At 40.8% G+C, this 16,848-nt stretch overlaps 1 protein-coding gene across 1 annotated transcript in view; it reads right to left on the bottom strand.

The window, feature by feature from the left end:
- Positions 1–875: 875 nt before the first annotated feature.
- Positions 876–16,848, bottom strand: part of LOC117518808 (chondrolectin-like) — a 78,783-nt gene continuing 62,810 nt past the window's right edge. The window contains exon 10 of the mRNA XM_034180049.1: positions 876–1,127. Coding sequence (XP_034035940.1) covers positions 1,046–1,127 — 82 coding nt within the window. The 3' untranslated portion in view covers positions 876–1,045. The remainder of the gene's footprint in view (positions 1,128–16,848) is intronic.

Here is a 16,848-nt window from a genome sequence, read left to right as displayed (position 1 = left end):
GAGTGCAGTGATTTCTCACACGGCCACAAGAGGGCACAGTATGAAAACTTTAAAGACGAAATGGAGTTGATTTTTAATCCTGTCATTTTCTCATGTTCATTAAAAACTCAAGCTTTAAAATGTAATTATTCCCAGTAATGTACTTGAGCACTTTAAAGGATTTTTATTCTTTGAACGTGCTCGTGTGGAGTTTCTGCTCCATCAGCTGGGTGTGAAAATAATATGCACCCCTGTGGGAGTCCTCCTGTCCTCTGAGGGGCGCTGCTGATCAAACAATTAACTGCCTGTTAAAACCTATTAAACATAGGGGAGGGGGCGGGGCCAAAGTGATCTGCTAAGATCAAAGTTTTCTCTGCAGGAAGCAAAGATAGGACACGGGAAGTGACGAAAGAAGGATACAAATAAGGTGGTGTTATCCCAAAATTTATGTGACATTACAAAAGCTGAAATGTGATGGGGTGTGTACGTGTGTTGTGCATGTGACGCTGACGGCCATATTTTGTCCATTTCAGCGTCGTCAGAGGTCACGTGAAGTTCTGGGGTTTTGAGGTGTCACAAATACACATGTGCACACGTGTGATCACGATGAGATGATTTTATTGAGTTAAAAAAAACTTTCAACATTTTCACACACAAAAAAAATGCAGCCGTGATGACATCATCAAACAGTTCCGATAGCTGTAGCCCCACCCACAGTCTCAGACCTCCTCCTTGGGAGTGGCACACATGGCTTTCAAAGTTGTTTTGCAGTACTTTGATGGGGAGTTTTGTTTTTTGAGGTCCAAAATATTTTTCTCCTCTCGCGTCACGCCGATGAGGTCAGCACCCTCAACCACTCAGCGCCTGGTTGCCAGGTTGGGAGCACAGTGGTGGCCTTGCCACTTCACATTCCACAAACATGCTTGGATCCAGACCCTCTTCTTAGTGGGCGGAGTTAAAAAGAGGGGTCAGATGATAAAGACTGAAAGCTCTGCATTTCCAGTAAGACTGATGATGATGATTGGCTCAGCCACATGATGATGTCATTTTAAGTGTTGCTGTGATGTCACACTTCCATGCTGTCTGTTCTGGGGGTGTGAGAGATCCACAGAGTCGACTGGTTGTTGCTGGTCTTTGTGCGGGGCGTGCTGCGGACAAAACCAGAGTCAGAGTGACAAAAAATAAATAAATAATCTCACTGATGTCATGTCAGGAGGGTGGAGCCAAAAGTCTCTGTGTTTATCTGTTTACAGGCTGTGTTTGTTTGTGTTTACAGCCCGTGTGTGTTTACAGCCTGTGTTTGTTTGGGTTTACAGCCCGTGTGTGTTTACAGCCTGTGTTTGTTTGGGTTTACAGCCCGTGTGTGTTTACAGCCCGTGTGTGTTTACAGCCTGTGTTTGTTTGGGTTTACAGCCCGTGTGTGTTTACAGCCTGTGTTTGTTTGGGTTTACAGCCCGTGTGTGTTTACAGCCTGTGTTTGTTTGGGTTTACAGCCCGTGTTTGTTTGGGTTTACAGCCCGTGTGTGTTTACAGCCTGTGTTTGTTTGGGTTTACAGCCCGTGTGTGTTTACAGTCTGTGTTTGTTTGGGTTTACAGCCCGTGTGTGTTTACAGCCTGTGTTTGTTTGGGTTTACAGCCCGTGTGTGTTTACAGCCTGTGTTTGTTTGGGTTTACAGCCCGTGTTTGTTTGGGTTTACAGCCCGTGTGTGTTTACAGCCTGTGTTTGTTTGGGTTTACAGCCTGTGTTTGTTTGGGTTTACAGCCCGTGTGTGTTTACAGCCTGTGTTTGTGTGTGTTTACAGCCTGTGTTTGTTTGGGTTTACAGCCCGTGTGTGTTTACAGCCTGTGTTTGTTTGGGTTTACAGCCCGTGTTTGTTTGGGTTTACAGCCCGTGTGTGTTTACAGCCTGTGTTTGTTTGGGTTTACAGCCTGTGTTTGTTTGGGTTTACAGCCCGTGTGTGTTTACAGCCTGTGTTTGTTTGGGTTTACAGCCCGTGTGTGTTTACAGCCTGTGTTTGTTTGGGTTTACAGCCCGTGTTTGTTTGGGTTTACAGCCCGTGTGTGTTTACAGCCTGTGTTTGTTTGGGTTTACAGCCCGTGTGTGTTTACAGCCTGTGTTTGTTTGTGTTTACAGCCTGTGTTTGTTTGTTTACAGCCTGTGTTTGTTTGTGTTTACAGCCTGTGTTTGTTTGTGTTTACAGCCTGTGTTTGCTTGTTTACAGCCTGTGTTTGTGTTTACAGCCTGTGTTTGTGTTTACAGCCTGTGTTTGCTTGTTTACAGCCTGTTTGTTTATAGCCTGTGTTTGTGTGTTTGCTTGTTTACAGCATGTGTTTGTTTGTGTTTACATCCTGTGTGTTTGCAGCCTGTGTTTGTTTGTGTTTACAGCCTATGTTTGCTTGTTTACAGCCTATTTGTGTGTTTGTTTACAGCCTGTGTTTGTGTGTTTACAGCCTGCTTGTGTGTTTACAAGCTTGTGTTTGCTTGTTTACAGCCTGTGTTTGTGTGTTTACAGCCTGCTTGTGTGTTTATAAGCTTGTGTTTGCTTGTTTACAAGCTTGTGTTTGCTTGTTTACAGCCTGTGTTTGTGTGTTTACAGCCTGCTTGTTTGTGTGTTTACAGCCTGCTTGTTTATAGCCTGTGTTTGTGTGTTTGCTTGTTTACAGCATGTGTTTGTTTGTGTTTACATCCTGTGTGTTTACAGCCTGTGTTTGTTTGTGTTTACAGCCTATGTTTGCTTGTTTACAGCCTATTTGTGTGTTTGTTTACAGCCTGTGTTTGTGTGTTTACAGCCTGCTTGTGTGTTTACAAGCTTGTGTTTGCTTGTTTACAGCCTGTGTTTGTGTGTTTACAGCCTGCTTGTGTGTTTACAAGCTTGTGTTTGCTTGTTTACAAGCTTGTGTTTGCTTGTTTACAGCCTGTGTTTGTGTGTTTACAGCCTGCTTGTTTGTGTGTTTACAGCCTGCTTGTGTGTTTACAAGCTTGTGTTTGTGTGTTTACAGCCTGTGTTTGTGTTTACAGCCTGTGTTTGTGTTTACAGCCTGTGTTTGTGTTTACAGCCTGTGTTTGCTTGTTTACAGCCTGTTTGTTTATAGCCTGTGTTTGTGTGTTTGCTTGTTTACAGCATGTGTTTGTTTGTGTTTACATCCTGTGTGTTTACAGCCTGTGTTTGTTTGTGTTTACAGCCTATGTTTGCTTGTTTACAGCCTATTTGTGTGTTTGTTTACAGCCTGTGTTTGTGTGTTTACAGCCTGCTTGTGTGTTTACAAGCTTGTGTTTGCTTGTTTACAGCCTGTGTTTGTGTGTTTACAGCCTGCTTGTGTGTTTACAAGCTTGTGTTTGCTTGTTTACAAGCTTGTGTTTGCTTGTTTACAGCCTGTGTTTGTGTGTTTACAGCCTGCTTGTTTGTGTGTTTACAGCCTGCTTGTGTGTTTACAAGCTTGTGTTTGCTTGTTTACAAGCTTGTGTTTGCTTGTTTACAAGCTTGTGTTTGCTTGTTTACAGCCTGTGTTTGTGTGTTTACAGCCTGTTTGTTTGTTAACAGCCTGGTTGTGTTTACAGCCTGTGTTTATTTGTTTACAGAGTGTATTTGTGTGTTTACAGCCTTCTTCTTCTTTGTCTTTCGGCTGTTCCCGTTAGGGGTCGTCACAACAGATCAATCATTTCCATCTCACCCTGTCCTCTGTATCTTCCTCTGTCTCACCAACCACCTGCATGTCCTCTCTCAGCACATCCATGAACCTCCTCTTTGGTCTCCCTCTTCTCCTCCTGCCTGGTGGCTCCATCCTCAGCATCCTTCTCCCTATATACCCTGGGTCCCTCCTCTGCACATGTCCAAACCATCTCAATCTCGCCTCTCTGACTTTGTCTCCAAACCATCTCACCTGAGCTGTCCCTCTGATATGTTCATTCCTAATCTTGTCCATCCTCATCACTCCCAAAGAATCTCAACATCTTCAGCTCTGCCTCCTGTCTTTTTGTTAGTGCCACCATCTCTAAGCCGTCCAACATAGCTGGTCTCACTACTGTCTTGTAAACTTTCTCCTTCACTCCTGCTGATATTCTTTGGTCACAAATCCCTCCTGCCACCTTTCTCCACCCACTCCACCCTGCCTGCACTCTCTTCTTCACCTCTCTACCACACTCTCCATTACTTTGAACAGTTGACCCCAAATATTTAAACTCATCTACTTTCACCACTTCTACTCCTTGTAACTGCACTATTCCACTGGGCTCCCTCTCATTCACACACATGGACTCAGTCTTGCTTCTACGGAGGGACGAGGTTGGCCCGTGAGCTACCCGAGGCAGCGGCGGAGGAGCGAGGTTGGCCCGTGGGCTAACCGAGGCAGCGGCGGAGGAGCGAGGTTGGCCCGCGAGCTAACCGAGGCAGCGGCGGAGGAGCGAGGTTGGCCCGTGAGCTAACCGAGGCAGCGGCGGAGGAGCGAGGTTGGCCCGCGAGCTAACCGAGGCAGCGGCGGAGGAGCGAGGTTGGCCCGTGGGCTAACCGAGGTAGCAGTGGACGGCGGAGGAGATTATTAACCATTATGTGGCCAAAAAAGAGCGGCACAGAGACATCAGAGTCAAACATAAGATCAGTCCCTTTAAGCATAAGTCCAACCATTGAAAAGGAGCTAGAGGACATTAAGAAGTCTCTGAACTTTATAACACTGGACATGCAAAACATATCGAACCAACAAAAAACAATTATAGACTTAATGGCCCAAGTGAATGAACTGAAACAGCAAAATATGGAGAAAGACGTGAAGATTAAAACTCTTGAAAATAGAGTATCAGAGCTTGAACAATATTCCAGGATAAACGATCTTATGGTTACAGGCCTTGACCTCAAACCAAGAACTTATGCAAGAGCAGTAACCAACGAAGAGGAGCCTACTGACAAAGACCTGGAATCAATGGAGCAGCAGGTGGTCACCTTCTTTGCTACCAAAGGAATTAGAATGAACACGCAGGATATAGAGGCATGTCATCTGTTGCCCCGAAAAGACACGCAAAAAAAATCAGCAATAATAGTAAGGTTTGTTAATAGGAAACACAAGTTAACCATATTAAAGCAGGGAAAGAAACTTAAAGGGACCAAGGTATACATAAACGATCATCTGACCAAAAAAAATGCAGATATAGCTAGAAAAGCCCGTCTACTAAAGAAACAAACAAAATCCAAGGAACATGGACCTCTAACTGCAGAGTTTACATAAAACTATTAGGTACACCAGAAGAAGCTAAGGTACTATGCATTAAAGAAGAACATGAACTGAACAAATACAATTGAAAAATGAAATATAAATAAGAAATCTAGATAGTTTTACCTTCAATTCAAAATGACAAATTAAACATTAACAATTCCCTGCCTATAGAGGACAATGAAAGTACAAAACCAAGAAATGCAATTTAAAACTTTTGAATGTAGTGAATCTAAAATGCAACATGTTATAGATGAAGTCGACCCGGATATAAACTTTTATAATGACATAAATGATGACTGCATGTATTATCAAGACCAGCAAATACCAACTCAGAATAAACCTAATGAGATGTTGTCAATTGTCCACTTCAATAGTCGCAGCCTTCATGCAAATTTTGAAAAGATAAAAGATTACTTGAACCAATTGGGTACTTTGTTTAATGTATTAGCAATTTCAGAAACTTGGATAAAAAATGATGAAACAAACAACTTTATGTTAGAAGATTATGAGATGTTTGCACAGAGCAGAAACAAAAAAAAATGGAGGTGGTGTGGCATTATATGTGGATAAAAACTTACATGCAAAACAGATTGACAACATGACATTGGCTATTGATGATATTATGGAGTGTATAACAATTGAATTGATAATGGAAAACAGAAAAAATATATTGATTACGTGTGTTTACAGATCTCCTGGATCAAGTATTGAAATGTTTACGGAACTAATGCATAACTTGTATACGAAAATGGAACATAAAGATGTTTTTATATGTGGGGATTTTAACATAGATTTATTAAAAATGAGTACACATAAGCCTACGGAAAATTTTATAGATACTATGTATAGCTTGTCATTCCATCCAAAAATAACTAAACCAACCAGAATCACTGCACAGAGTTCATCAATAATTGATAATATTTTCACTAACATATTAAACAATGACATTTCCAGTGGCATATTAATAAACAATATAAGTGACCACTTACCAGTATTTTTAACTATGAAAATAAGTTATAACTATAGGAAAGCCAAGAAAAATATTAAGATGACTAATTTCATAAGAGTAAAAACAAATGAATCAATAATGATATTCAAACAAAGTCTATTAAAACAAGACTGGAAAGTAATATTAGATGAAACTGAGGTTAATTCGGCTTATAACACTTTTTTGAATAAATTTTTGACTCTCTATGATCAATGTTGCCCTGTGAAATCAATCCAAATCAAACAACAAGCTAAAACCAACCCATGGATGACAAGCAGTTTAATTAATGCCTGTAAAAACAAAAACTGGCTATACAGGGTATTTATTAAAGAAAGAACAATCGAAACAGAAAATAAATATAAAATATCTAAAAATAAGTTGACATGTGTATTAAGAAATTGTAAAAAGATGTATTATAAAACACAACTACAACAAAACAAGGGAAATATTAAAGGTCTCTGGAATGTAATAAATAGTGTCATCAGGAAAAAGGAGAACCGTAGTACCTTGCCGGACTATTTCATTGACAGTGATAAAAAGATCTATAACAACGAAGAGCTAGTAAATGCATTTAATCATTATTTTGCCAGAATTGGCAGCTGAAATAAAAATGCCATATTCAGCCTCAGAAATAGGTACTGAACAAGTAAACTCAAATTCATTCTTTCTATCACCAACAGACGAAATGGAAATAATAAACACTGTTAATGAATTGAAGGCAAAAAAATCAGTAGATTGCAATAAGTTGGACACTACAATAATTAAACAAGTCATTAATGAAATTGCAAAACCTCTAAGTCATATCTATAACTTATCTTTTATTAATGGAGAGTTTCCAAGTCAAATGAAGATTGCCAAAATTACACCTATATATAAAAGTGGAGATAAGTATCTATTCTCAAATTATAGACCTATATCTGTGTTATCTCAATTCTCAAAAATTTTTGAAAAACTATATACAGTACGGTTAGATCAATACATTGAAAAGTTCAAGATATTAAATGATAACCAGTATGGTTTCAGAAAAAATAGCTCAACAACTTTAGCTTTAATTGATTTAGTGGAAGAAATAACAAATAATATTGATAAAAAGAAACATACAATGGCAATCTTCATTGACTTAAAAAAGGCGTTTGATACTATTAACCACAACATATTATTACGTAAATTGGAAAAAATTGGCATAAGGGGTATTGCACTAAATTGGCTCCAATCTTATTTAAACAACAGGCAACAATATGTACAAATAGGAGAATATAAATCTTTGTTTAAACAGATACATTGTGGAGTTCCACAAGGGTCCGTTTTAGGACCTAAACTTTTTTTAATTTATATTAATGACTTGCAATTCATCTCTGAAAAACTGAAATTCATCCTCTTTGCTGATGACACAACGATAGTATGTTCTGGGGAAAACCTGGAACAACTTGTGATCGAAATGAAATAGAAATTATTAAATTAAAAAATTGATTTAATAGTAATACATTGTCACTTAATATTTCAAAGACAAAATTAATGCTCTTTGGAAACCGAGAAATGAAAACAAAAGTAAATCTTAAAACTGACATGGTTCCTACTGAAAGGGTTAACCAACATAGATTTTTAGGAATAATAATCGATCACAGGATGTGCTGGAAACCCCACATTGCTAGCATACAATCCAAAATGGCCAGAAGTATTTCCATAATGGGGAAAGCCAAACATTTCTTAGATCAGGAGTCCTTATATATTATTTATTGCACATTAATATTACCATATATTAGCTATGGCATTGAGGTATGGGGTAATACATATAAAAGTAATGTAGACACACTTTTTAAGTTACAGAAAAGGGCAATAAGAATCATCCATAATGTAGGCTTCAGAGATCATACGAGTACACTGTTTTTACAATCCAAAATACTAAAATTTAGAGATCTTGCAGAATTTAAAACTTTACAAATTATTTTTAAAGTGAAACAAAACCTATTATCAGATAACCTCCAAAAACTGTTTAGTGAAAGAGAGGGAGATTACAATCTAAGAAGGAAATATAATTAAAAAAAACAGTGTGCTCGTACAACAATCAATCAATCAATCAATCAATCAACTTTTTTCTTATATAGCGCCAAATCACAACAAACAGTTGCCCCAAGGCGCTTTATATTGTAAGGCAAGGCCATACAATAATTATAAAAAACCCCAACGGTCAAAACGACCCCCTGTGAGCAAGCACTTGGCAACAGTGGGAAGGAAAAACTCCCTTTTAACAGGAAGAAACCTCCAGCAGAACCAGGCTCAGGGAGGGGCAGTCTTCTGCTGAGACTGGTTGGGGCTGAGGGAAAAAACCAGGAAAAAGACATGCTGTGGAGGGGAGCAGAGATCGATCACTAATGATTAAATGCAGAGTGATGCATACGGAGCAAAAAGAGAAAGAAACAGTGCATCATGGGAACCCCCCCACAATCTACGTCTAAAGCAGCATAACCAAGGGATGGTCCAGGGTCACCCGATCCAGCCCTAACTATAAGCCTTAGCGAAAAGGAAAGTTTTAAGCCTAATCTTAAAAGTAGAGAGGGTGTCTGTCTCCCTGATCTGAATTGGGAGCTGGTTCCACAGGAGAGGAGCCTGAAAGCTGAAGGCTCTGCCTCCCATTCTACTCTTACAAACCCTAGGAACTACAAGTAAGCCCGCAGTCTGAGAGCGAAGCGCTCTAATGGGGTAATATGGTACTATGAGGTCCCTAAGATAAGATGGGACCTGATTATTCAAAACCTTATAAGTAAGAAGAAGAATTTTAAATTCTATTCTAGAATTAACAGGAAGCCAATGAAGAGAGGCCAACACGGGTGAGATATGCTCTCTCCTGCTAGTCCCCGTCAGTACTCTAGCTGCAGCATTCTGAACCAACTGAAGGCTTTTTAGGGAACTTTTAGGACAACCTGATAATAATGAATTACAATAGTCCAGCCTAGAGGAAATAAATGCATGAATTAGTTTTTCAGCATCACTCTGAGACAAGACCTTTCTGATTTTAGAGATATTGCGTAAATGCAAAAGGCAGTCCTACATATTTGTTTAATATGCGCTTTGAATGACATATCCTGATCAAAAATGACTCCAAGACACCATGCTTCTAAGATTTGTGGGGCCAAGTACAATAACTTCAGTTTTATCTGAGTTTAAAGCAGGAAATTAGAGGTCATCTATGTCTTTATGTCTGTAAGACAATCCTGCAGTTTAGCTAATTGGTGTGTATCCTCTGGCTTCATGGATAGATAAAGCTGGGTATCATCTGCGTAACAATGAAAATTTAAGCATACCGTCTAATAATACTGCCTAAGGGAAGCATGTATAAAGTGAATAAAATTGGTCCTAGCACAGAACCTTGTGGAACTCCATAATTAACTTTAGTCCGTGAAGAAGATTCCCCATTACATGAACAACTGTAATCTATAAGACAATATGATTCAAACCACCGCAGCGCAGTGCCTTAATACCTATGACATGCTCTAATCTCTGTAATAAAATTTTATGGTCAACAGTATCAAAAGCAGCACTGAGGTCCAACAGAACAAGCACAGAGATAAGTCCACTGTCCGAAGCCATAAGAAGATCATTTGTAACCTTCACTAATGCTGTTCTGTACTATGATGAATTCTAAAACCTGACTGAAACTCTTCAATAGACCATTCCTCTGCAGGTGATCAGTTAGCTGTTTTACAACTACCCTCTCAAGAATCTTTGAGAGAAAAGGAAGGTTGGAAATTGGCCTATAATTAGCTAAGATAGCTGGGTCAAGTGATGGCTTTTAAGTAATGGTTTAATTACTGCCACCTTAAAGGCCTGTGGTACATAACCAACTAACAAAGATAGATTAATCATATTCAAGATTGAGCATTAAATAATGGTAGGACTTCCTTGAGCAGCCTGGCAGGAATGGGGTCCAATAAACATGCCGATGGTTTGGACGAAGCAACCAATGAAAATAACTCAGACAGAACAACCGGAGAGAAAGAGTCTAACCAAATACCGGCATCACTGAAAGCAGCCAAAGATAACGATACATCTTTGGGATGGTTATGAGTAATTTTTCTCTAATAGTCAAAATTTTGATAGCAAAGAAAGTCATGAAGTCATTACTAGTTAAAGTTAATGGAATACTCAGCTCAATAGAGCTCTGACTCTTTGTCAGCTTAGCTACAGTGCTGAAAGAAACCTGAGGTTATTCTTATTTTCTTCAATTAGTGATGAGTAGAAAGATGTCCTAGCTTTACGGAGGGTTTTTTTTTATAGAGCAACAAACTCTTTTTCCAGGCTAAGTGAAGATCTTCTAAACTAGTGAGACGCCATTTCCTCTCCAACTTACGGGTTATCTGCTTTAAGCTACGAGTTTGGAGTTATACCACGGAGTCAGATACTTCTGATTTAAAGCTCTCTTTTCAGAGGAGCTACAGCATCCAAAGTTGTCTTCAAAGAGGATGTAAAACTATTGACGAGATACTCTATCTCCCTTACAGAGTTTAGGTAGCTACTCTGCTCTGTGTTGGTATATGACATTAGAGAACATAACGAAGGAATCATATCCTTAAACCTAGTTACAGTGCTTTCTGAAAGACTTCTAGTGTAATGAAACTTATTCCCCACTGCAGGGTAGTCCATCAGGGTAAATGGAAATGTTATTAAAAATGATCAGACAGAAGGGAGTTTTCAGGGAATACTGTTAAGTCTTCTATTTCCATACCATAAGTCAGAACAAGATCTAAGATATGATTAAAGTGGTGGGTGGACTCATTTACTTTTTGAGCAAAGCCGATAGAGTCTAATATAGATTAAATGCAGTGTTGAGGCTGTCATTCTCAGCATCTGTGTGGATGTTAAAATCGCCCACTATAATTATCTTATCTGAGCTAAGCACTAAGTCAGACAAAAGGTCTGAAAATTCACAGAGAAACTCACAGTAACGACCAGGCGGACGATAGATAATAACAAATAAAACTGGTTTTGGGACTTCCAATTTGGATGGACAAGACTAAGAGACAAGCTTTCAAATGAATTAAAGCTCTGTCTGGGGTTTTTTGATTAATTAATAAGCTGGAATGGAAGATTGCTGCTAATCCTCCTCCTCGGCCCGTGCTACGAGCATTCTGACAGTTAGTGTGACTCGGGGGTGTTGACTCATTTAAACTAACATATTCATCCTGCTGTAACCAGGTTTCTGTTAGGCAGAATAAATCAATACGTTGATCAATTATTATATCATTACCAACAGGGACTTAGAAGAGAGAGACTAATGTTTAATAGACCACATTTAACTGTTTTAGTCTGTGGTGCAATTGAAGGTGCTATATTATTTTTTCTTTTGAATTTTTATGCTTAAATAGATTTTTGCTGGTTATTGGTAGTCTGGGAGCAGGCACCGTCTCTACGGGGATGGGGTAATGAGGGGTGGCAGGGGGAGAGAAGCTGCAGAGAGGTGTGTAAGACTACAACTCTGCTTCCTGGTCCAACCCTGGATAGTCACGGTTTGGAGGATTTAAGAAAATTGGCCAGATTTCTAGAAATGAGAGCTGCTCCATCTAAAGTGGGATGGATGCCGTCTCTCCTAACAAGACCAGTTTTCCCCAGAAGCTTTGCCAATTATCTATGAAGCCCACCTCATTTTTTGGACACCACTCAGACAGCCAGCAATTCAGGAGAACATGCGGCTAACATGTTCACTCCCGGTCTGATTGGGGAGGGGCCCAGAGAAAACTACAGAGTCAGACATGTTTTTGCAAAGTTACACACCGATTTAATGTTAATTTTAGTGACCTCCGATTGGCGTAACCGGGTGTCATTACTGCCGACGTGAATTACAATCTTACCAAATTTACGCTTAGCCTTAGCCAGCAATTTCAAATGTCCTTCGATGTCGCCTGCTCTGGCCCCCGGAAGACAATTGGACAATGCTTGCTGGTGTCGCTAACTTCACATTTCTCAAAACAGAGTCGCCAATAACCAGAGTTTGATCCTCGGGCGGGTGTATCGTCGAGTGGGTAAAAACAGTTAGAGATGTGAACGGGTTGACGGGTACACGGGGCTTTCTGTTTAGGGCTACGCTTCCCTCCTCACAGTCACCCAGTCAGCCTGCTTTCCCGACTGCCGGGATCTGCCAGGGGGGAAACTACGGCGGCTAAGCTACCTTGGTCCGCACCGACTACAGGGCCTGGCTAGCTGTAGAATTTTCCACGGTGCGGAGCCGAGTCTCCAATTCGCCCAGCCTGGCCTCCAAAGCTACGAATAAGCTGCACTTATTACAAGTACCGTTACTGCTAAAGGAGGCCGAGGAATAACTAAACATTTCACACCCAGAGCAGAAAAGTGCGGGTGAGACAGGAGAAGCCGCCATGCTAAATCGGCTAAGAGCTAGTAGCTACGCAACCTAGTGGATTCCTAAAAACACAACGAAGTGAATAATGTGTAAATAATTTAAAGGTGATTCAGCAGAAGGAGTGCCCCAATCAAGGCACCAAACAGGCCATGAAGCAGCACAGGCAACGCACGACAACGGTGCTAAAATAAAATAAAAATCAACTAAAACACGCTGTGGAGCAGCACAGATAACGCACGACAACAGTGCTAAAAGAGAAAAAAATAAAATAAATAAATAAAAAAAAATAAAAACGAAAGCGTTAGCAAGCTAGATAGCTTGCCAACGCTGATGAAAGTTAGCTGATAAAAGTGCTCCGTCGCGATGTTTCGACCGTTAGAGGTCTTCCTTAGGCGTTGGAGCACAGTAAAAAAGTAAAAAAAAAAAAAAGTAAAAGGTAAAAAAGTCTTGAAAAAGACTGTTAATTTCAAGTCCAAAGCAGCAGGTAGCAGTCTCTTGTGTAAACAGGTCCCAACAGAGAGCCAAATCTGATGCCAACGATCACGTTACTAAGGATACAACTTAATGTATGAAACATTAAGTTGTAACAATTATGTAACAATGAAACAAATGTGCCTTACGAGACATGGGGTGGATTTATGGAATAATCTAACTGAGGACATCAAGTATGTACTACAGTACATCAATTCAAAAGAAATTTAAAACTCAAAATATTAAAAAAATATGAAAACTGAATAATATAATTCTTAGTATAACATACAGGTGTGCATGTTTGTGGATTAAAAGTGTTATACTGTCAAATCTCATTGAATCTAGTGTGTGTATTGGTGTATGTAAGGGTATTGTGTATAGAGGTAGTGTATTTATGTAAATACATGTTGATATGTATAATGCTAAGGTGTGTGTTTATATGGTAATGATGAGCTCAAATTTTTTTTTTAATTTTATTTTATTCTTGTCTGCGTAGTCGAAAATAAACATGTGAAAGGGGGTAGAAAATATACGTTTTACTCATTCTACTCCCTTTGATTAATGTACGGATTTCAAAGATGAATGTGCGCAATGTAAAAGTTTTAAACTTGCTCAATAAAGTACTTTCTACCTACTACTGACTTTCATTCCCCTTCTCTCCAAAGCATATCTCCACCTCTCCAGACTAGACTCAACGTGCTCTCTACTCTCACTAACAGATCACAATGGTCATCTGCAAACATAATAGTCCATGGGGACTCCTGTCTGATCTCATCTGTCAACCTGTCCATACCCACTGCAAACAAGAAAGGGACTCAGAGCTGGATCTTGGTGTAACCCACCTCACCTTGAATGAGGCTGTCATTCGACTGCGCATCTCACCGCTGTAACACTATTCTTGTACATGTCCTGCACTACCCTAACATACTTCTCTGCCACTCCAGACTTCCTCATACAATACCACAACTCTTCTCTTTGGCACCCTATCATAAGCTTTTTCTAAGTCCACAAACACACAATGTAACTCTTTCTGTCCTTCTCTGTACTTTTCCAACAGTATTCTCAGAGAAACATTGCATCTGTAGTTCTCTTTCTCGGCATGAAACCTATTGCTGCTCACAGATCTTTACCCGTTTTCGAAGCCTAGCTTCTACTACTCTTTCCATAACTTCATGCTGTGGCTGATCAGCTTTATGCCTCTGTACTTACTGCAGCTCTGCACATCACCCTTGTTCTTGAAAATAGAACCAGCACACTTTCGTCTCCACTCCTCAGGCATCCTCTCACTTTCCAAGATTTTATTAAACAATCTGGTTAGAAACTCTACTGCCATCTCTCCTAGACATTTCCATGCCTCCATTGGAATGTCATCTGGACCAACTGCCTTTCCACTCTTCATCCTCTTCATAGCAGCCCTCACTTCTTCCTTGCTAATCTCTTGTACTTCCTGATTTACTCTCACCACTCATCCAGCCTTTTCTCTCTCTCATTTTCTTCATTCATCAGCTCTTCAAAATATCCCCTCCACCTTCTCAGCACACACTCCTCACTTGTCAGCACATTGCCATGTGCATCTTTTACCACCCTAACCTGCTGCACATCCTTTCCAGCTCTGTCCCTCTGTCTGGCCAATCGGTGCAAGTCCTTTTCTCCTTCCTTACTATTCAACTTCTTGTAGAGCTCGCAATATGCCTTTTCCTTTGCTTTTGCCACTTCTGTTTTCGCCTTACGTCGCATCTCCTTGTATTCCTGTCTACTTTCTTCATCTCTCCGACTATCCCAAAACGTTTTCGCCAACCTTTTTCTCCTTATGCTTTCCTGGACCTCTTCATTCCACCACCAGGTCTCCTTGTCTTCCTTCCACTGTCCAGATGTCATACCCAGTACTGTCTTAGCTGTCTCCCTCACCACATCTGCAGTACTTTTCCAGTTGTCCAAAATTGCTTCCCCTCCAGCCAGTGCTTCTCTCACCTGCACACCCAACAGTCTTCCTCCTTCAGCTTCCACCATCTGATCCTTTCTTGAGCTCTCACTCTCTTCTTCTTTACCTCTAAGGTCATCCTACAAACACCCATCCTATGCTGTCTAACGACACTCACTCCTGCCACCACCTTACAGTCTCTGATTTCTTTTAGCTTGCATCTCCTATAAAGAATGTAGTCCACCTGTGTGCTCCTTCCTCCACTCTTATGTTACCCTGTGCTCCTCCCTTTTATTAAAGTAGGTATTCACCACAGCCATTTCCATCCTTTTTGCAAAATCAACTACCATCTGTCTTTCCCCATTCCTATCCTTGATACCATATCTACCCATTACTTCCTCATCACCTCTGTTCCCTTCACCAACATGCCCACTGAAGTCCGCTCCTATCACCACTCTTTCATGCTTGGGCACACTCTCCAACATCTCATCAACATACTCCAGAAATCTTCTTTCGCTTCATCTCCCAACCTACCTGTGGGGCATATGCACTGATGATATTCATCATCACCCCTTCAATTTCCAACTTCACACTCATCACCCTGTCAGACACTCGCTTAACCTCCAACACACTTTTAACATACTCTTCCTTTAAAATGACCCCAACACCATTTCTCTTCCTGTCCTCACCATGGTACAACAACTTGTACCCACCGTCGATGCTCTTGCTCTTACTTCCCTTCCACTTGGTCTCTTGCACACACAATATGTCTACATTTCTCCTCTCCATCATATCAGCCAGCTCTCTCCCTTTACCAGTCATACTACCAACATTCAAAGTCCCCACTCTCATTTCCACCCTTCTACCCCCTTCCACCCTTCGTAGTTTTCTTCTTCTGCTGCTGTCTGTGGAAACGTTCTCCTCCTCTTCTTCGTCATCTTTGTCCAGCAGCCCAATTTCCACCGGCACCCTGTTTGGCAACAGCACCGGTGGCGGACGTTGTTAACCCGGGCTGCGACCGATCCGGTATGGAAATTCGATTCTTAGTCTGCATAGTTCGGTTGGCTTGTTTTACGCCGGATGCCCTTCCTCACGCAACCCTCCTCATTTATACCTCATAGTACCATATCACCCCAATAGAGCGCTTCACTCTCAGACTGCAGGCTTAGTTGTAGTTCCTAGGGTTTGTAAGAGTAGAATGGGAGGCAGAGCCTTCAGCTTTCAGGCTCCTCTCCTGTGGAACCAGCTCCCAATTCAGATCAGGGAGACAGACACCCTCTCTACTTTTAAGATTAGGCTTAAAACTTTCCTTTTTGCTAAAGCTTATAGTTAGGGCTGGATCAGGTGACCCTGAACCATCCCATAGTTATGCTGCTATAGACTTAGACTGCTGGGGGGTTCCCATGATGCACTGTTTCTTTCTCTTTTTGCTCTGTATGCACCACTCTGCTTTTAATCATTGGTGATTAATCTCTGCTCTCTTCCACAGCATGTCTTTTTCCCGATTCTCTCCCCTCAGCCCCAACCAGTCCCAGCAGAAGACTGCCCCTCCCTGAGCCTGGTTCTGCTGGAGGTTTCTTCCTGTTAAAAGGGAGTTTTTCCTTCCCACTGTCGCCAAGTGCTTGCTCACAGGGGGTCGTTTTGACCGTTGGGGTTTTTCTGTAATTATTGTATGGCCTTGCCTTACAATATAAAGCGTCTAGGGGCGACTGTTTGTTGTGATTTGGCGCTATATAAATAAAATTGATTTGATTTAATTTATCCAGGCTTGGGAACGGCACTCAGAATGTACTGGCTGCACACCCCATGTGGCTAGATGTGTGTTTACAGCCTGTGTTTGTTATTTACAGTCTGTGTTTATTTTTTTACAGCCTGTGTTTGTTTATTTACAGTCTGTGTTTATTTGTTTACAGCCTGTGTTTGTGTGTTGAC

The sequence above is a fragment of the Thalassophryne amazonica genome, chromosome 1 (assembly GCF_902500255.1).
Source record: "Thalassophryne amazonica chromosome 1, fThaAma1.1, whole genome shotgun sequence".
NCBI lineage: Eukaryota > Metazoa > Chordata > Actinopteri > Batrachoidiformes > Batrachoididae > Thalassophryne > Thalassophryne amazonica.
The sequence above is the reverse complement of the archived record's forward strand: the minus strand, read 5'-3'. Positions and strand labels throughout refer to the sequence as shown.